At 35.8% G+C, this 22,093-nt stretch overlaps 1 protein-coding gene across 1 annotated transcript in view; it reads left to right on the top strand.

Annotated features, from left to right (window-relative positions):
• The window catches only part of kiaa0825 (KIAA0825 ortholog), a 342,528-nt gene that overhangs the window by 47,421 nt on the left and 273,014 nt on the right, over nucleotides 1-22,093 (top strand). Inside the window, exons 5-7 of the mRNA XM_056458473.1 lie at nucleotides 4,927-5,097; nucleotides 7,663-7,748; nucleotides 9,795-10,004. Of these exons, the coding sequence (XP_056314448.1) occupies nucleotides 4,927-5,097; nucleotides 7,663-7,748; nucleotides 9,795-10,004 (467 nt within the window). The remainder of the gene's footprint in view (nucleotides 1-4,926; nucleotides 5,098-7,662; nucleotides 7,749-9,794; nucleotides 10,005-22,093) is intronic.

Genomic DNA, 22,093 nt, shown 5'->3' with positions numbered 1-22,093 from the left:
ATGAACTCTGGAAGTCCTGTAAGAACGCTTTCTTTGCCATTCCAGATGACTTTATAAATTATTTTATTATTTTAAGTTATTTGAGTCATTGCAGAGATGTATGAATGCAGTCCTCCAAGTTCATGGGAGTCATACACAATATTATTCTTTTTCCACTGCACCATGATTTTATATTCTATACTGTACGTTATTTCTGTTAAGTGCCAAGACTTTTGTCTAAACAAAGTCCGACCTTACTGTCCTAATTAAATAATTCGAAATCAAGGCATGATCATATTTTATTTTGGTAAAATAAGACTAATCTAGTGGCCTTTGCCTTTCATATAAACCACTTCTGATACCAAATGATCAACTAGAAGTCAAGTTATTATTTGTTGTTCCTAAAACTTGGATAGCCGACAAGACTTTTGTCAGGTAGTGTATAGCAAAGAAATATGTATAATAAATAAAAATAAAAATGATAACTTTTTACATTTTATTTAATTTTTCAAAATGCAAATCCATTTAGAAGCACTTGTTTGATTAATAAATGAACAAATAATGTCTCTTATATATCAAAATACAGCAAATATTTCTTCATATTTCTAAAATAATCATCTAAACGTTTGCCTATTATTCAAGCCTATTACTAAATGAATATAAAAAGCTGAATACATTTACATTTACACACAGTTACATAATAAAACAAAAGACTGAACGTTGGGCTTAAAAATCAGACGTAGATTCTGTGTGCACCTATACAGTAGCTTATCTTAGAATAGGACAAAGAAGTGACCTCAAAATTTCAGAAATTGTAGGTTGCTTTCTAATTTTGATCTCCGCTGTTTGTTCACAGTTAGTGCCTGATTAAGTGGATAGAAATGAGAGTTTAAGATCGCTGTCATATTGTCAGCTTGGTGATAACAAAGTGACAATATGGCGTTAGAATCCAGAGGCTATATTGTTGCAATTATTGGCTCTCCTTTTCTTTTATTTCTTCCCTCCCTCCATTTCTTTCCCACTCAGTCTTCCTGGAGCTTTCATAGCCGGGGCTAATGCCTTCCTGATCCACTCCCCAATGCCTTTTCTGTCAGAGGAAGTCATTTAAGAGCACACACAAAAGTATTTGTCGAAGTGTCTGAAAATACCGCAGCCCTCTTCTCCGCGGCCCATTCTTCAGGCCTAATGCGGAACATCCCCTGGGTGATGGCTTTGGCAGCTGCAGAAATGGGAGAGCCACGCTGGAGATGAGGGTCATCGGCGGGTTACAGGAGAAAGTTTGTGCCCAGCAATGTTTGACTGTAGATTTGAGAGGAAACTTTACAGCCTCTGTGGGATTGGTGTAGATTGCGAGGCCACGGTTCACAGCCCCCTGGTGTCAAATGCACATTCACAAAGTCTTTCAGCTTTTATTATTTTATTTATGTGTGAAATGTGCAATCTCAGATTACGGTGTGCCAAGCGTCTTGTTGGAAATGTCCTTCGGTGTAGCCTTCAATATGCTCTACCTAGAAACGCATAATGAAAAATTGAATTTGATGTTAACAAAATTATCATTTTTTAGCAGTCATTCTGTAACACAGGGTATGAATTTAAAATAACACTGTGAAAATATCTGGTCAAATTTCTATGGTGGTCCCACGTAGGCAAGTTTGACTGGATCCAGTTAGCCATTACTGGCAGATGCTGTATCCACTATTTTTTCCCAAATCATGTAGCAGACATATACTGTATAGGGCTGTCTCGTCCCTTTATGAACAGAGTAGGAGTTTAGTTGGCATTGCCAGCAATAAGTCAAACTTGTTTCCAGTGCATGTTGGACTCCGGCAGGGCTGCCCTTTGTCACCAATTATGTTCATAATTTTTATGTACAGAGTTTCAGAGTGCAGCTGGAAGGGGTCTGGTTTAGGGACCACAGGATCTCATCTCTGTTATTCGCAGATGATGTTGGTCTGTTTGCTTCATCAAACAAGGACCTTCAGCATGCACTCGGGTGGTTTGCTGCTGAGTGTGACACGGCTGGGATGAGAATCAGCACCTCCAAGTCCGAGGCCATGGTGCTCCACCAAAAAAAGGTGGTTTGCCATCTCCATGTTGGAGGAAATTCCTTACCCCAGGTGGAGTTCAAGTATCTTGGGGTTTTGTTCACGAGTGAGGGAAGGATGGAATGTGAGATACTTTGGTGTGCACATGTGCAGCGGCAGCAGTAATGTGGTTGATGTACCGATCCGGTGTGGTAAAGAAGGAGCTGAGCCGAAAGGCGTAGCTCTAGATTTATCAGTCAATCCACATTTTTACTCTCATCCATGGTCATGAGTTTGGGTCGTGACCGAAAGGACAAGATCTTGGATACAAGTGGCCAAAATGAGTTTCCTTCACAGGGTGTCAGGACTCACCCTTGTAGATAGGGTGAGGAGCTCTGTCACCCAGGAGGAGCTCGGAGTAGAGCCGCTACTCCTCCACATCGAGAAAAGCCAGCTGAGGTGGCTCGGGCATGAAAGCCCCCTGGACGCCTACCTAGAGAGATGTTCCAGGCATGTCCCACTGGGAGGAGGTATCAGGGAAGACCCAGGAAACGCTGAAGGGACTATGGCTCCATCCGAAACCGCCTACTCTTCAGTAGGTACAGCATTTGAATTTAAACATACTACTCAGTATGTTCTATACAGTATGAATGTAAAAAGTATGAATGGAATTCGGACGTACTACATCCGTCATTTTGTCATGGTCATGTGACCGACCTGCGTCAGTTGCGTTGCTTCACTCCTATTCATGAATTCGCTCACGGGGCATCATGGGATAGTGCAGCATGCATGGGATGCACACTTCCGAATCTCGCCGGGAGCAGGAAGTCAACCGGGTACTTCTCGCATACTGATTTTCGAATTGTATGAATTCGGACATACTACTCGGCTCGCATACTGAGTTTAGCGTACTGTATAGTATGGAAGTATGCGGTTTCGGACGCAGCCTTTGTCTCTCAACTGGCCTGGGAACACCCCAGGATCCGCCCGGAGGAGCTGGAGGAAGTGTCTGGGGAGAGGGAAGTCTTTCTTAAGGGGTTCTTTCTTAAGACTGCTGCCCCCATGACCCAGCTCCGGAAAAGCGGTTGAAAATGAATCAATGATTGAATGTTATCTTACAATCTTATTTCAAAACAAATTCAATCAATTATTTTCCTCAAAATTTGACAAATAATAATCCATACTGGCAAAATGAAAGAAATTTGTTTGAAATCTTTGCTATATTATTAAACAAATCAAAGCACATGTACATAAGTATTCACAGCCTTTGCTCGATACTTTGTTGGACTTTTTACAGACTCAAGATTTTATCACCTTTGTGTGCTTAGGGTCCAGAGTGCTCTGGGGCTTTTTCATTAGGGATGTCTCTGTACATAGTTGCATTGATCTTTCCCTCAATCCTCAGTAGGAAGGCAAATTGTCATATGCATTTGTTAATATGGCAAAACATGTCTTTTTCAGCAAGAAGGTTTATACAGATTCCGAAGGCAGATAGTAACAAGATCAGCAACTGGTGTGTGGACTTTTTGTTTTTGATGTGGTGACATGTTGATTGGTCAATTTGTATGTATCAGTATTTAGGCTTTGGTCACATGGTCAAGAAAGATACAAAATAGGTGGTAAACTTGTAAGCTGTTTTTTTTCCTGCACTGCATTTTTCCTGTTCTGCTCCTCTCTTGCTCTGTTGTAACCATAGAGAATTATTGCCATAAAATAACTTCATTTTCAAGTATTTCTGTGAATTATTTATGATTTATTTTTACAATGAATTGCTCCAAATTCAAATACAATACAATCACACAATAGCAATGCTCTCCCACATTTTTAGTTATAATAACAGCCCTTATTTATATTTCCGTTTGGCATAAAATTACAGAAGGATGGTTTGACTAGAAATGTTGTTTTTCACCGTCGTACTGATAGCTTTTTAGCCATTCGACCAATCTGCAGTACAAACTGTTGTAATTTTTACACCTCACTAGCCCACCAGTTCCTGCCAGCGAAAAACATCCTCATGTATCACTGCAGGGATGATGATGAGTGCTGCCTGTTTTCTTCCTTCAGTTAAATCTTTATTTCATCAGACCAGAGCATTTTGTTTCCTCCAGTTACCTTTTGACAGTCTGCAAGTTTGGCCACTCTGTCACACCCTTTTGGAGTAACATTTGTGTTCTTGGTCATCTCTCTTACTAGCCCCTCTCCCCTGGTTTCTCAGATTGCTCAGTTTGCCTAGGCAGCCCACTGTAGGAAGAGTTCAGGAGGATCCAAACTTCTTCAATTTACTGATGATTGAAGCCACTGTGCTTATTGGGATCATCGATACTTCAGATTTTGTTCTGTACCTTTCCCCAGAAACTGTCTGCAGGACAAATCTTGGAATCTCCAAGGAATTAAGATTCCACAGACCTCTCCTGTGAATTCTGCAATCTCAACAGATTTGAATCTGACTTGTCCACAAATAATATTTCCCTGATTTAGACTGGTTTAGGATTGTTCAAGCTAGACTAGCGTAAATATACTGTTCATCTACAAAATTTAGCTGCTGATTTTTGCAGACAAGTACAGTTTTTATTAACTGTTTGACCGAGGAAGTCTCTTAAAGTGCTTTTATAGAAAGGAACTTTCAAATGATGTACCAAGTTTCACAAAACACTTCATAATATAAGAACTAACATTATTTGAAATACCACAATGCCAGTTTTAAAGAGTAAACTATAGCCTATATGAAAACGCTGACAATATTTTTTGTTATTTATAAGACAGTGCCTTTGTTTAAAGTTGTGGTTTAGAAAGTGCTTGCAGAAGAGTTGCATCTTCAACTGTTTCTTGAAATTTGTGATTATCCCAGCAGAACTGATACACCACAGAACCACAACACAGAATATGCTGGTCTTGACAGAATATTTCTTATGTTCTTGTACAGCTCCTCAGGATCCTCCCCAAAGAGGTCGAAACTTCTGCCTCACCTCCCATCAGCTCAGGTGCTTGACCAAGCTGACATCCACCTTACTGAAGCTGGAGCAAACAGTGGAGGACTTGGCAACTCATCTGGGTTTTCTTAACTGTGCTGGAGAATCAGTCAGCAGTTTTAAAGGTACACTTTAACAACATTTGCTATGATAGTTTGATTATCAAATATTTCTGAAACTATAGACTGTATATGTCTTTTTATATTGTTTCTTTAATCTCTTATTATAGTTTCAACAAAATAAATACAGTATTAGGCAAAACTGCTATAATAATTAAGAAATATTTATTTACCATTGTATAAGTATACTCAGCGGCTACTTTGTTAGGTACACCTGTTCAACTGCTCGTTAACGCAAATTTCTAATCATCTAATCACATGGCAGCAAATCAATGCATTCAGGCATGTCGACATGATCAAGACGATCTGCTGCAGTTCAAACCGAGCATCAGTATGGGGAAGAAAGGTGATTTTAGTGACTTAGAACGTGGCATGGTTTTTGGTGCCAGACGGGCTGGTCTGAGTATTTCAGAAACTGCTGATCTATTGGAATTTTCACGCACAACCATCTCTAGGGTTTACAGAGAATGGTCCTAAAGAGAGAAAATCCAGTGAGTGGCAGTTCTGTGGGAGCAAATGCCTTGTTGATGCCAGAGGTCAGAGGAGAATGGTCAGACTGGTTCAAGCTGATAGAAAGGCAACAGGAACTCAAATAACCACTCGTTACAACCGAGGTATCCAGAAGAGCATCTCTGAACACACAACACGTCCAACCTTGAGGCGGATAGGCTACAGCAGCAGAAGACCACACCAGGTGCCACTCCTGTCAGCTAAGAACTGGAAACTGAGGCAACAGTTCGCACAGGCTCACCAAAATTAGACATTGGAAGATTGGGAAAATGTTGCCTGGTCTGATGAGTTTCCATTTCTGCTGCAACAGAATGGTAGGGTCAGAATTTGGCATCAACAACATGGAAGCATGGATGCATTGTATCAGCCGATGCTATCATGTCAATATAAACCAAAATCTCTGAAGAATGTTTCCAGTACCTTGTTGAATCTATGTCATAAAGGATGATGGCAGTTCTGAAGGCAACAAAAGGTCCAACCCGGTGCTAGTAATGTGTACGTAATAAAGTGGCCAGTGAATGTATGTTAAAATCATTGCTCAAAATTAAATGGAGGCTGACATTTACAATTCAAGCCAATTTTCATCTCATGACTACATATAATAAAATATAATTTGTTTATTCATTTATTTATTGTGATATTATTGTTTTTATAATGGTTTTTATTATATTTTTAGGCAGATTCTTCAGAATCAAGTAATCCAAAATAAAGTCAACAGTCAACTTTTCATTTTTTTGCATAAACTTTATCTTTAAATACTTAATAGTAATCAACAAAACATCCATAGTAAGCAAATGTCCCCCTGAAGCATCTACGAAAACACATACAGATACAAATAAGTGGTTTATGTTGCCCTCAGACTGAATGTGATATATGCCAGTCAACAAGATATATGGTTATTATGTGTGTGTGTGTGTTTTTTTTAAGGGGATATCAGCATAGTGTAAATAAATGGCAGCCGATCAAGATTTCTGACAACAGTCTGTTCCAAATCTGACATGTGAAATGATTTGTCACCGTGGGAGCGGAAAAACCTCAAGCTATATTGTGCTCGACGGAGCCTTTAAATATGACATGCCTCCAATTCCAGCATATAATAGCGACGTCTCTACAGGCAGCTTATGAGACCAGACTAGTGGCCTGTAGCGTTACCTTGTATACATATGCTTTTTTAATGAGAGTTTTCTCACCTTTCTTCACAGTTCTCGTTCTGTGTGTGTGCGTATTCTTTTTGCATATGGAAACATGCACAAATTGAGTAGGCAGGAAATTTCTTTTCATTTATTTTTTATTTTTTCTGCTATGAAAGTGACTGGTGCGTATAGTAATTTCTGTAAAGGTTACATTAAAAAACAGGACAAGCAGAAAAGGGCTGGATTTACTGAGAAGTAAACAGCCTTTAAAGGGCAGTTATCCAAATCATTAATTCAGCCAATCAAACGACTTAATTACCAGAAATTCATCAGATGGGCTTAAAGGTCAAAAAGTGACATGCCGGCTGCTTTTCCACTCCTTCGCTTGACTCTGCTCTCTCTCTCTCTCTTCTTCAACTAAATTGCCTCGCCCGGGGTCTCACTTCCGAAGCGTCTGATTAGAAAAATGCGGCCTTGATGCATGCACTTTTAATTTGCCCCACAACAAGCACACACACACTTATCCTCCCTCTAACCCTTCCATGGATTAGCCCAGATATGGTCATAGCTATCAGGGGTTCAAATCATCTCCAAAGTCTCCGAATTTAACAAAGCTTACTGTTGCAATTACTGCATCAGCTTTCTTTCTTTCCTCCACTTTGCTGGGCGAATCACGTCGTTGTTTGTTGGAGTTTAATATGTTGACCTGGCCTGACCCTGACACCCCACACATTGACTTCTTTTCCAAAGGCACCATGTAGAGCGTGAATGCATATGCTAATATGTTAACGGAACATATGAGATGGTATTGCGTGAAATGTTTTTAATGAGCTGGAAATTGGAGGATTTGGAGCACACTTCCTTTCGCGAGGCTGTAGTGACAGTTTACTGTAGATGCACTGTGTTTGATTTGGCTTTTTCCATGCAGGGGTCCTGAAGAAGGTCAGGGATGATATGGAGGTGACGGCAACAGAAGACAAAGCTGCAGGTGATCTTGTGTTGCAGAACAATGAGGTGATTCCTTATTTATTCATTTATGGTGAAAATACTGTTAAACATATTTTTAGTGCCCTTTTTTGACTTTTGAAATAACCAAGAACTTTACTCAATTGTAATCAACTCTTTATTTCTTTTTGCTTTTATTCAGCTTACACTGGTCAAAGTGCTGTACAAAACAAGCATAGAATACAGTCAAATAAGAAATAAACAGACAGATTTAATTTGAATAAAAAGAAAAACCAAAGATAAAAATAAATAAAAATAAAAAGTTAAATAAGTAGAGATGTAGCTCAAGTTTAGATTTAAAATCAGATGAAGAATTATTTAAAAAATATTTATTTTATTTTATTTTATTTTATTTTATTGTATTATTTTTAATAATAATTTTTTAAAATTATTTCATCATTTTTGTTTTATTTCATTAAATTTTTTTTTTTTTTTGTTTTAATTTATTTTTTGTTTTGTTTTATTTTGTTTTATTTCAATATTTTGTTTAATTTTATTTTTTGTTTTTTTTTATTTCATTTTCATTTTATTATTATCTTTGTTTTATATTATTTAATTAAACTTTTATTTGTTTTATTTTATTTTATCTTATTTTGTTTTTATGTTATTATATTATTATTTTTGTTTTGTATTATATTATTTAATTAATTAATTTAATTAATTTTTTTCATTTTATTTTACTCATGGTTAAGAATTTACAGTGCCCCAGTTACAGTACGCTATTTTAAAGGTTCAAGATTATGTTTTTGTAAACTAGTGTAAAATGTTCAAATTTATTTTAAAGCAAAACGAACAATAAAAAAAACTGAGAAAACTTTCATTCTTCTCATAATGTACTGTATTTTGCATTGCAGTATCTGGTCTTTTTTTTCTGAAACAGTTCATTCAAGGATCAGGTCTCTCTAAACCCCTGCTTTCTAAGAGACTGCATCCACTCTGATCGGTCAGATGTCCCAGTCTGTTTTGATTGGACTACTGTTTACAGCACATGCTAAAATAAAGTGTCTAATACTATATCTGAATTTCAGCTCCCAAAGCTTCCTCAGCACTTGTTAACTTTGTGTGGAAGTTCAGTCACAAAAACAAATGCATTGAATGTGTACACGAACTTGGCAATAAAACTCATTCAGATGTCTGATTTTATTCGTCTGATTCTGATACAAACAGTAATAATTATATTGGTTTTAACATGAACAATACATTTTGGCAGATTTTTTCTCTTTTGTGAGACAATTGCTCTATTTATCTTGCACTTTAACCTCTTAGATCCTGCAAACCTTTAAGATTCACAAACAACTATAGACTACTTACACTGTAAAAAAATGCAGGGATCTACACAATTTATTCAGGTTGCCCCAAGACAAATTGATTAAGTTAATTTAATTTGTTCATTCTTTAATTTTCCATCAGCTTAGTCCCTTTATTCATCTGGGGTCCCCACAGTGGATTGAACTGCCAACTTATCCAGCATATGTTTTACACAGTGGATGCCCTTCCATCTGCAACCCAGTACTGAACACCTAAACACTCTCACATGCACACAAATACACTAATTTAGTTTATTCAATTAACCTGTACCGCATGTCTTTGTGGGGGAAACCGGAACACTCGGAGGAAACTCCACACAGAAATGCCAACTGACCCAGCTGGGACTTGAATCAGTGACCCTCTTGCTGTGAGGGGACAATGCTAACTACTGAGCCATCGTGCCGCCCTTAAGTTAACATAATTTAAGTGGATTAAGCAAAAAATAATTAAGTTGAAATCAAGAATTGTGTTGTTTAAACAAATTTTACATAAACAGTTTGAATAAGCAGCATATATATATATATATATATATATATATATATATATATAAATTTGAGGGTAAGAGGTAATATCAGAGAAAGCCTAATGGTGCACATTAAACAAGCCCTAAAACATCCCAGAGCACCATGCCAAGACTGTAATGTTGTGTTGATACATTTTGGCAGGATTTCAGCTTAAGTGTGCAGCATATTATATTTTAAACCATGAAATATCTATTCCAGCATTTATGTTTGTGGTCACTTTCAGGTTGTGTGTCTTGAGTTTGGATGGAGGGCTGCATTCAGAGACCTCATTCCTCAGATGGCGCACTGTGTGAAGGTGGTGCTGGATGACGTGTGTAATAAGAACCTGCAGCAGGAGGAAGCTGCGCATGCATCAGACTCTGCACACATCTTCATTACTCCAGTTACTCACAGGCGCGCTCCAGAGAAAGACTCTCCCAAGATGGTGACCAAGGTAACTTCAAAGATTTATTTGTGGGTTTACCAATTATTTATGACAATAAATCTCAAAATTAATAATAGGTATAAGAAAAAGAATAATAATTACTACTACTGCTACTACTACTACTACTACTACTACTACTACTACTAATAATAATAATAATAATAATAATAATAATAATAATAATAAAAAAATAATAATAATAATAGATTTGATTTGATTATTTATTTATTTATTTATTTATTTAATTATTTATTTATTTATTTATTTATTTACTTTGAAAAGAAATATAATAAAAATTCTTTAACAAAAACGTACATTTCAACATGGTCGAAATGGAGCGGATGAAGCACAAGCTTATTATTTTCCCACCCAATTACCACACACATCATTTATCTATTACTTCAACTTATTTCTTTCTTTTACTTCTTTTATTTCTTTTACATGAGACATATGAGCTTTACATGAGACATATTTTATCAGTTTGGCATCTTTGACATATTATTTGTTTGATTCTATTTGTACATTAACATTTTAAAACATAGACCCAAAAAATACATATTATTGCAAACAGCCGTTAATTGAAATTTTAAAATGCCTTTCTCTCATTTTGTTCTTTTTCAATCATCTCCATTCATCATTATATACCTTTAATAATATATATTTATACAATGTTTTAAATATATTAATATCCTGATATTGTTTGATAATATGTTCCAGACTGTTCCATAATATCACATCACATACAGACATACACAATTTTTTTAAAAGTTGTTTTCAGCCTCCTAAAATTTTGTTCTTCTCTCAAATTATATCCCCCTTGTCTTTCTTCAAAAAACTTTTGTATGCATTTCGAAAGTAATTTATTCCTAGCTTTAAACTTAAATTGTGCTGTTTTAAATGTAACCAAATCATTGAACTTAAGTATCCTCTTAAAAAATAAAGGATTTGTATGCGCCAAACATTTTCTATCAGTTTAATTACTTTTTTCTGCATTGTATATAAGGATCGTGAGTTACATTTATATGTGAAGAATTCAGATTCAAAAAGCTCTAAATGTCATTGGAAATGTTCACCTAAAATGAGCATTTTAATCAGCCTCCTATGTTTATGTTCAGTTATTTCACTTGAAAGGCATTGAAAATAACTTATTCGTCACTATAAACGTAAAATTACTGAGCTTACACACAGGAGTCAGAAACAAATGCTAATTTTAGTAGAAAATATCAAATGGCTTTTAGAGGTTTTTGCATCTAAACTCCTAATGTATTCCCCCAAATTTCAACACAATATCTCATATATGGAAACATAAGTGTGTTATATAATACATACATTGATTTATTGTCCAGGATAATGCTTGCTTTATGCACTATTGCTACAGTTTTTACTAATTTTGACATTACATTATTTATTTGCAGTTTCCAACTAATTTTATGATCCAACACAACACCAAGAAACTTAATTGCATATACTCTTCCTATAACTTCATTATCAATTTTTAAATCTACATTGTGACTGATTTTTAATTTCCAAAATAACATCATATTTATTTTACTTATATTTAATGATAATTTGTTTACGTCAAACCACAATTTTAAATTATTTATTTCTGTTTAAATCAACTCCATAGGTTTCGGTAAATTATCCCCAGAACAACTCTGAATATCATTAATATAAATTATAAACAATATTGAGCCTTACTGATCCTTGTGGTATGCCACAATTTACATTTAGATTTGAAGATTTATGGTTGACAATTTCCATGAACCTATTTTTTAAACGCTTATCCAATCCAAGGCTACTCCTCTAATATCATACCTTTCTAATTTATTTTCCTATATATTGTGATTTATTTTATCAAATGCCTTCTTTAAACCTATAAAACTTTTGATTTATCTTATTAGTAATTTTTGTTAATGCCAGAGATGTTGATCTATTTTTCCTGAAACCATATTGCTCATCAGCTTCAAGATTATGCGTTTCTATAAAATTATTAAGCCTTTCAACAAAGAGTTTTTCCAAAATCTTTGAAAACTGAGATAGTATAGAAACTGGCCTATAATTTGTAAAGTAGTGTTTATCTCCAGATTTATAAAGTGCAATTATCTTTGCAATTTTCATTTTATTTGGAAATTTACCAGATTGAAAATAGACCAGAAATTTGCCAGATTTTGAATAGAGAGTTAAATAGTATACTGTACATAAAAGTCATACATTATTAGTAGCTCACTGTATATTGGAGGTACAGCAACAAGTACAAATGTGCTAATTTGTTGATTAACAGGCCTTCGAAAAGCTAACTATCATCTTTAATGTTCTACTTAAGAAAATAGTCACCTACATCTTTGCTGACATGAAGCAGAGTAAATCAAAAGCATTTTTTAAAAAATCTGAACTGTCTCTTTAGCAAGGCTCTTTTGCACTTGAACGTGTATGTTTTCTGTTTATTTATGCACTCCCTTCACATCATGGGATGTTGTAGAAAATTGAACTCTAAAAAATTGAATTTATTATGTCTAGAAAATAAATATGTAGAATAACACAAAAGGGTACACTTTAGGTACACATTTTTTTGCAAGTACTATAATTAATTAAAATGGGCAGTAAAAGTCCCTTTTTTTACCTCAGTAGTTGTTGGAGCAGAGATTAAGGTCCCAGTATAGACTTAAAATTAAACTAAATGGACAGTATTCATAAATAAATAAAAATTTGGAAATGTTACTGATGCATTATGTCTGCAATGAAAATGGATAGGAAGCATATGCATGCTACCTGTACACTTTAACATAAATAAATTGATCTATTTTATAATTCAGTATATTTCTGTAACACAGGGCTGAATTTTCAACAGTTCAACATCACATGGTCCTTCAGAAATCATTGATATTCTCACTATGTTTTGGAACAGAGCTATAGAGGAAGGTGTTTGTGATAGATTTGCGGATATTTCCTTTGCTTCCAGTCTCTTTTGAAATACTCCACTGGTTCTCAGTGACATGACATGTCTGCTCATCCTAAGCAGGCACCGTGGCTCCAGGACTCTCTCTGGTCCTGTGGGTTTGCTCTACGGCCCAGTGTCTTGCCTCATTTTATCCCTCATCACGGAGATCCCCGTCTGAGACGAGCGGTACTCGCTGCAGCTCAGGCAGATTGATGAGCCATCACAGCCCCAAAGGATGGCCTCTGTGCTGGGATAGGATGCAGGTGTTTCGGTCTCTGCCTGCCCCCTGCTCCAGCCTTTTTACTTGTTAAAACATACATCACCAGAATAGACAAAAGTTTTGAAGTTTTCTTTCTGAATGCAAAGTTTCAAAAGCTTAGAAAGAACGTTAAAAAAGTAACGCGCTATGTACACTACATCCTTATATCAGGCTCATAGCCATGGAGCGTTTGGGTGGTTCGAAAGACCCACCCCCCTACTGTGAAAGGTCCAGTATTTGTCCCATACATTAGCTCATTTTTCCAATTTTGACTGTTATGCCATCATAAATTATCAAAATAACCCATCGAAAAAGGCTTTAAGACCTAAAATAAGACCTGCAAGTAAAGTTAACTATCACTGTATTGTTGTTAAATAGAGAAAGCATTTTACAAGTATCTTTTATTCCAAATCTTGCACCTTATTCTAGAAAGAAAAAATTACCAATATAATGATGTAAAGCACCAAAGGCAACCCATATTAAAGTTACTTATAATACTTATCAGACTATTGTTGTTATCCATGAATTATCAAGTGTACTTTTTACAAGAGAGGCTAGAAAAATCGTGAATCTCTGTGTATAATAATTATTACTTTTTTTCAATTCACCTTTATTTGTATAGCACTTATACAATATAGATTGTGTCAAAGCAGCTTCACATAAAAGGTCATAGTAAATGGAACAGTGTAGTTCAGTTTGTAGTTATTAAAATCAGTTCAGTTTAGCTCAGTTCAGTGTGGTTTAAAAATCCCTACTGAGAGTCCAAACACTGAAGAGCAAATCCAACGATGCGCAGCTCTACAGATCCCGAACCATGCAAGCCAGTGGCGACAACAGACAGGGAAAAAAACTTCACTAATTGACGAAAGTGAAGAAAAAAAACCTTGAGAGAAACCAGGCTCAGTTGGGCACGACCATTTTAATTTCTCCGCTGGCCAAACGTCTTGTGCAGAGCTGCAGTCTCAGCGGTGGAGGCTGGAAGCTGGCCTCAGCGAAGACTCGTCTGTCCCTGGAGCGTCACAGGAATCAGTCTCATGTTCCACTCCTCCATGACCACCACAGTAGCTGCTCAGGATACGGCCTGGTCCAGGATATGGAAACCTTGGGATCATCTCATCGTTGGTCTTGGATCGAATCAGTGACTCTGCATAGTCTAAGAGCCTCGGGAAGAGTATCCCCAGGTGGAAATGGAGAATAAAGAGAATAATTAGCGTAGCTGCTGTTTATAGTGTATATAAACAAGATGCAGAACCTGTGTGGAAACCCGCTAAGTGGTGTACATTGAGTGTATGCTTTACTAAACAGATAGGTCTTTAATCTAGTTTTGAATTGGGAGAGTGTGTCTGAGCCTCTGACGTTATCAGGAAGGCTATTCCAGAGTTTAGGAGTTATAAATGAGAAGGCTCGACCTCCTTTACTCGACTTAGCTATTCTAGGTACTACCAGAAGCCCTGAGTTTTGAGATCTTAAAGAGCGAGTTGGATTGTAGCGAGACAGAAGATTGGTTAGATAAACAAGAGCTAGATTATTTAAAGCTTTGTAGGTAAGAAGCAATATTTTGAATTCATTACGAAACTCAACAGGCAGCCAGTGTAAGGAGGATAAAATTGGGGTGATGTGATCAAATTTTCTAGACCTGGTAAGAACTCTGGCAGTTGCATTTTGTACTAATTGAAGTTTGTTATTAGAGGATGCTGGGCAGCCAGCAAACATGTGCATTACAGTAGTCCAGCCTAGAAGTCATAAAAGCATGGACTAGCTTTTCTGCATCTGTGATAGATAGCATACTACGTAACTTAGCAATATTTCTCAGATGAAAGAAAGCAGTTTTTGTGACATGGGATATATGATTTTTAAAAGTTAAATTGCTGTCTAATATGACACCCAGATCTTTTATTGTCGAGCTAACGCTAACTTTGTATCCCTCTAATTGTAGGTCGAGTTGTGAGATCTGCTGTGTACAGGATTTAGGCCCAATAAGTAATAATTCTGTTTTGTCAGAGTTTAAGAGAAGATAATTGTTGGTCATCCAGTGTCATCAAGTAAAACTAATAGCGAGATGCACCCTTGGTCAGCAGCTAAGAGTAAATAGTTGGTTATTTTCACTTATGCAGTTTCTGTACTGTGATGAGCTCTGAAACCTGACTGAAACACTTCAAAAACATTGTTCGTCTGCAGAAAGGAGCATAATTGAGCAGAAACAACTTTTTCTAGTATTTTAGATATAAACGGAAGATTTGAAATAGGCCTATAATTAGCTAAGTTGCTGGGGTCCATGTGTGGTTTCTTAATAATAGGCTTAATAACAACTAACTTGTAAGGATTTGGAACATGGCCTAAAGATAAAGAAGAGTTGATAACGTTAAGAAGAGTTGATAACGTTAATAATTATTTTAATATTTATCATTATTATACATTTTTTATTATTCAAATGCCCAAATTCTGACTGGGGAGCGTTTTTTTTTTTGGGCAGTGTGTTATTTGCCTATTTGACAATAGGCCACAGTTTTTTAATTGAAAACTTTAACAGAATCCTATGTTTTACCCCCTCATGATATATGATGTAATGAATTTGTATTTTAAATATAAGTAACCTGTTTTTCATATTTCTTTATTTTAAATCTTTAGAAAGTGTTTTTAGTACATCTAAAAGTGTGACCATCTACCAAACTAATCTAGCAAAAAAAGTGCTTAAAGTGTCACTAAAACACAGTATTTAAACATCATAATTAAATAGAAAATTAGTCGAATAACTGCAAAAAGTCACCAGGCTGGCTACGGTCTTGTATATAGCATCAAAAAACCCACTAAAAGCTTATTAAGACTGGAATAAACAGTATTTGTAAGAGTAAATGTATCACGGAAAACTGTATTGTACTTTATTTGCTCTTTAAACAGCATTAAAGGGGACCTATTATGTAAAAATCTTTTTTACTTTTTTAATCGTTTAACGTTTAAACTGTTTTGAGGCAACAATGTGTGATTATAGCCAGCCTCTAATGCTTAAAAATTATTATTTCTTTTTATAATCATCATTCATTTTCCTTTTTTTCTTGCTGCAACATTCTTGCTGTGAGGCAACAGTGCTAACCACTGAGCCACCAAGTTGCCTTTTTTGTTATCACATTTCATAAAAACAGTCTGCAGAAACACTTTAAGTGACATTCTCCCTTTGTTCATGTCATCGGAGGGAGAAAGTCCTGCCCATTAGTGGTGATCTCTCCCTTATTAGCATAAACAGCCCTGAGTGAGAAGCAGCCATCAGCTATTAGCGTCTTTACACCATACCTGTCAAAGATAATATCAGCAACTAAGAGGCATTATAAATGTTGAGTTTTAGGATGCACAACTGAACACTGTAGTCTCCATAGACTACCTTTCACCTTTTTTAAATTTTCACATAGATATCTTGAGCTCTGTTTTAAATCTGCCACTATGCTAAAGCATAAGTGTTTGTAGCTCTTTACTCTTCTGAAAAGAGCACAATCTCATTTGAATTTAAAGCAACCATCACCAAAATGGCACACTTTGGATCCAAGCCTAAAAGGGGTAGACTGTTAACAAATTTGTTAAATAATTCACTGCATTTTACACAGTATTTTACTGTAGGACAGTTATGTGGTACGTTACTGCATTTTAAAGTTTTAATGTGAAAATTGCTGTATAAATAACAGTAAAGATATACAATACTGAAAATACATATTTAGCAAGATAAAAGGTGCTGTAAATGTAAATACAGTATTTTTGCTGTAATTGTTTTACGGTAAGTTACTGGCGAACTGCTGCCAGTAAGTTAATGTAGATTCTACAGGGAATTGTTAACAATGCAGTTACAAAGAGTAAAAAATATAATTGTCGGCTATTTTGAGCTGAAACTTCACATATCTGAGTCACTCGAGCAACTGCTAATGGTGACTGTCTAGTGCCAAAGTCTAAGACCTCTTTTGGTCAGTTTGTTTTCTCTTTTAAAGGAGCCAAATTGTGGAATGATTTACCTGTTTGCCTAAAATTAGAAAGTAATATAAATATTTTTAGTAGTGTTCTCAAAAAGAGGTTAAAAACAAAACAGGAGTGTTTGCAGAAATAGCGTACTATTAGTTTGTTTGATCATGCAGCCGTTGCTTTTGCCTTACAGTAATTTTATGTAAAGAATTATAATGATATGTATACAGTATGTATCTATTTTATTTTTATTTTGTCAAGTCTCCTGTGGACAAGTATTGAGAATTAGCAAGTCTGCTAAAACACTTAATCAAATGCATTTGGTTGTCCAGTGTGATTGTGATGTCCATGTCAAATAAATAAATAAAAATATACACTAGGGACATCATAGACATATTTTATATCTTGAAAAAATGGGCATAATAGGTCTCCTTTAAGGTAAATATGGCAACATTCTTCTCTTTGGTATGTGAAATAGATTTGACATATGGTATTTGATGGTTTGGAAGATTTTTCCTGTTCATCCTTTTAGGCTTGAGCGGTGTTCACGAACAGAAGAGCAAAACCAAAAACCACCCAGCTAGATAATACAGAGTCCAGACAGCCTATAACAAGCTGTCTGTATAAACACATAGACACACAGCACACAAGACCACGCTGTCTCTCATTTACACACATACACACACACATACACACACATACACACACACACACACACACACACACACACACGCACACACACACACGCACACACACACACACACACACACACACACACACATGCACACAATCACGCATACGCATATTTAGGCATTAAATAAATAATATTTAATATTTAATACTTGTCTCCTATATAAGTGCATTGTTTTTATGAAGGTATAACGATATTGAAACTGATACCGTTGCTATTTTTAGATCCCACGATATACCATATTACCGTATTACCGCCCCAAGCCTACATCCTTTTTTCCAAAATGAACTGACAGAATGGTAGATTCTATCCATTTTCTCCCTTCCATTTCATGTAAAATACTGTGTTCATAGTCATACAGTTCGCCAATGGAGACTATACAAACACTTTTTTCACATTTGTGTCATTGTGTTCAGTCATGTGATCTATTCAAGCTTAGCCAGTATTGTAGATGTAGACTAGTAGTTTATTTTGACAGTAAGATGCTCAGTGCATTATGGGTGTTTTCTTTTATAGTTTATAAAAGGAATGCATTTTATATTAAAGAGTAGACAAAGCACAATACAGTTTTCTGTGATAAATCCACTCTTACGAATACTGTTTATTCCAATCTTAATAAGCTTTTAGTGGGATATTTGATGCTATATAAGGATGTAGTGTAAATAGTGAGTTGGAAATGATTAGAGTTGCTTTTTTAAAGTGAAACTTTCCATTCAGGAAGACAACTTTAAAACTTTTGTCTGTTGTGAAGATGTGTTTTAAACTAGTGAAACATTTTATATTTTCTTTTTTAGGTGGATAGTATGACTGTTTTTTTTTTTTTTTTTTTTTTTTGCAGTAATGACTGCTGAAAATTCAGCTGAAAAAAATAGCAATATTACTTCATATAATGTTTACCATATTTTTGGTTATTTAAAAATAAATACGGTCTTACTGAGCAGAACTGACCTTCACTTCTTACAAATTTTTACCCACTCCAAGTTTTTGACCAGTGGTGTCTCCTTTATTGTATAGGACAGTAGAGTTGAGACAGGAAAGTGTGGGGAGCAGAGAGGAACAGGCCACGCCAAGAGTTGAACTCGGGTCATTGTGAGCAAATTAGTGTTATTTAATTCAATCCAATTCAAGTCATTTTTATTTTTAAAGCACATTCTAGTATTTAGATTGTGTCAAAGCAGCTTAACTTAAATGAAGTTCTTAACTTGACTAGTTATATATGGGCACACTTAACCTCTAGGCTATTTGCACAGACTCTCTTTGTTTAGCTTTAACCTCCACATGTAAACCTACTTTAAAACCTTTATCAGCAAAAAAAAAGAACATTTTTATGCAACATGCCACCTCTCATGAAGAACATCAGCATTCATGTCTGATTTCCATACCATTCCACTGATGCCACTGCGTGCTGCTGACACCCTTGGAACCACATCACTAACAAGTGTCAAAATTAGTTCGCACTCAAGACCTGAACAACGCATTTACGTGTAGGTCAGTGCTTCAGAATGAGCAGCCCTCATCTCAAAGGTTAGCATGTGCATTTATTTGCATTCTCTCCTGCCCTGGGCGTCTCAAAACCCCTTCTTTTTGACACATGTCACCACAGCCCATAAGCAGACAGCGTTATGCTAACCCAGACCTGACTTACCCAGAACGTAGTCGGTCGAGATGCATTACGGATCAATATTTCACCCATTCATATTCATACATTCACGTTTTTTCCACGAACTCTGAGTCGCCAGACGTCCTGTCTGCATAATATTTCTGCGAACCATTTATCAAACCTGAAACGGCCGTCCAGCTATTGACCACCTCATGTTGACGATCGTCCTTAACCCTGTGTGAGGAGAAGGATTTAGCTTTGCAAGAAGATGGCTGTGGAGTTGAGCTCTTAAATGTTTTAAAGCTTTGCTGAGAAATAACCTTGCGGTGACTGTCCTATTGGAATCCATATCTTTGATCTGCTCTAGTTAAGGGTTCTCCGAACCGGAGCAGCAGGCTTTAGAAAGCCATAAATCTCGCAGACACCTCTCGGGTCCTCATCACCTTGGATTGGGGTGAATCTTTGCATTCTCGCCCACATCTCTCTCACACTTCCTGCTAAGCTTATAACAACAACACCCAGCCTGTTATTGACTCGCTGTCCACTCGGCAGATTGTTTCAAGACATGTTCAACCTTCCAGTTTTACAGGGTCTCACGATGCTTTAGGGGTGTCAAAAGCAGCGCAGGTAAAAACTGATACCACTATTTGCAATTGTACCAAAGAAATAGTTCTGTTAATTTGTTTAATAGTTCACCCCAAAAAAGATTATATACTGTATATATATATATATATATATATATATATATATATATATATATATATATATATATATATATATATATATATATATATATATATATATATATATATATATATATATATATATACAGTTGAAATCAGTATTATTAAACTCCCTTTGAATTTATTTTTCTTTTTAAAATATTTCCCAAATGATGGCTAACAGAGCAAGGAGTTTTTCACAGTAAATTTTTTAAAAACCATTTTTAGGTCAAAATTATTAGCCCCTTTAAGCTATATTTTTTCGATAGTCTACAGAACAAACCATCATTATACAATAACTTGCCTAATTACCCTAACCTGTCTAGTTAACCAAATTAACCTAGTTAAACCTAGTTATGTCACTTTAAGCTGTATAGAAGTGTCTTGAAAAATCAATGTCATGATCAAAGAGCATGTCATGAATATGAATTAAATTGTATGCATGCTTATCACAACTGTCATTAAGTGTCATTCAGTTCAATCAGTCGTTTAAAATGCAAAGGTGACGTTGTTTGAGATATCTTTGTTATGACAATTTGACATTACCAAGACAACAAAACCTGTCAATGTATTCATGACAGCTTGATATTACCAGGTCCACATACAGTAACTCATGAATCTGTTATAAACAAGATTGTCAAGAGTCCATTATAATTGTATTAGGATTTTTTTTTTTACCTCAACCAAAGTCCCTTTTAGGCAAGTCATTTCATCTTTGAAACACCTCTCAGGTAGTATGCTCAGGCTTTCTGTCTGAATGGGGAAACATCAAATTCTCCAAAACTGCTTGCCAAGCTTACGATTAAATTTCATATTAGGAATAACCAATAAAATGAATCAACAACTGTGTCTTTAGTTTCAGTTTCATTTCTAAATGTCCAAATCACAAAAAATCTGCAGAAACTCACATGTGGTTCGAGCCCCTCTCTCAGAGTATCATCAGTCAATAGGGATCGATAATTGGCCTCTGTACACGTAGGCGAGGCTTCATTTGCCGTATTGACCATTAAACTTTTCCGCATTCAAAACTATACGGGTGACATGTCTTGTGTATTCTATAGTCTTTGCCTCAACTACAGTGGTACAAATTGAATAAAATGGCATTAAATATTAATGATGTGGTTATAGAATTATTTGACAGATTATTCACACTTTTAATGATACTGTAACAGTGCGGATCCAAATGCAGGTTTATTAGCGAGGTCAGGTAAGCAATGGTCAACACGGGCAAACAGATATATGCAGGCAATCCAGAAACATAGTCAAAGTAACAGGCGAGAGGTCAGAAGGCAGGCAGCAGACTGGGCTAAACAGATTAACAAGGCGATGATCAAAATACGGCAAAGCAAGACAAAGGAAAATGCGTTGTAATGTCACATAAACAGTGTTTGTGCTGCTTAAAAAGTGTGTGTAATCAGTCCTTGACAATCCTCCGGTGGTGTGTGTGCAATCAGTCAGTATTAGGAAAATGTGTGTGTGAGCAGAGAGCATGTACGGAGATGAAGTTCATAAAAAGGTGGATTTGTAGTCTGTTAGCGCTTGTAAATGTTTTCCAGCGATCTATGGTGTTTAGATCGCTGGTGATCGTGACAGATATTTTTGTGAGCAGAAACATATTTACACAATTACAATGTCTTCATGACAATCATGTTTATGACGATTTATGTTGTCTTGGCAATGTCAGGTTGTCATGACAAATACAAAGACATGTTAGGATGTATTTGTTTCTGTCAAGTTGTTATAAAATCATCTCAAAAATACCAGCTTTGCATTTAAAATGACGTAGTTGAGCTAATGACATTTAATGACAGATGTCATATGCATGCATACAATGTCTTACAGGTCACCATTTTTCTTAGAAAACATATTTCTAAAGGTGCCGTTGACTTGCAATTTCCCCCGATGTTGGTAACAACCAAAGAAATACATTCATCCAAAGAAAACAA

The sequence above is a fragment of the Danio aesculapii genome, chromosome 5, assembly GCF_903798145.1.
Source record: "Danio aesculapii chromosome 5, fDanAes4.1, whole genome shotgun sequence".
In the NCBI taxonomy this organism is placed as follows: Eukaryota; Metazoa; Chordata; class Actinopteri; order Cypriniformes; family Danionidae; genus Danio; species Danio aesculapii.
Note: the sequence above shows the minus strand (reverse complement) of the source record. Positions and strands in the feature narration are given on the sequence as shown.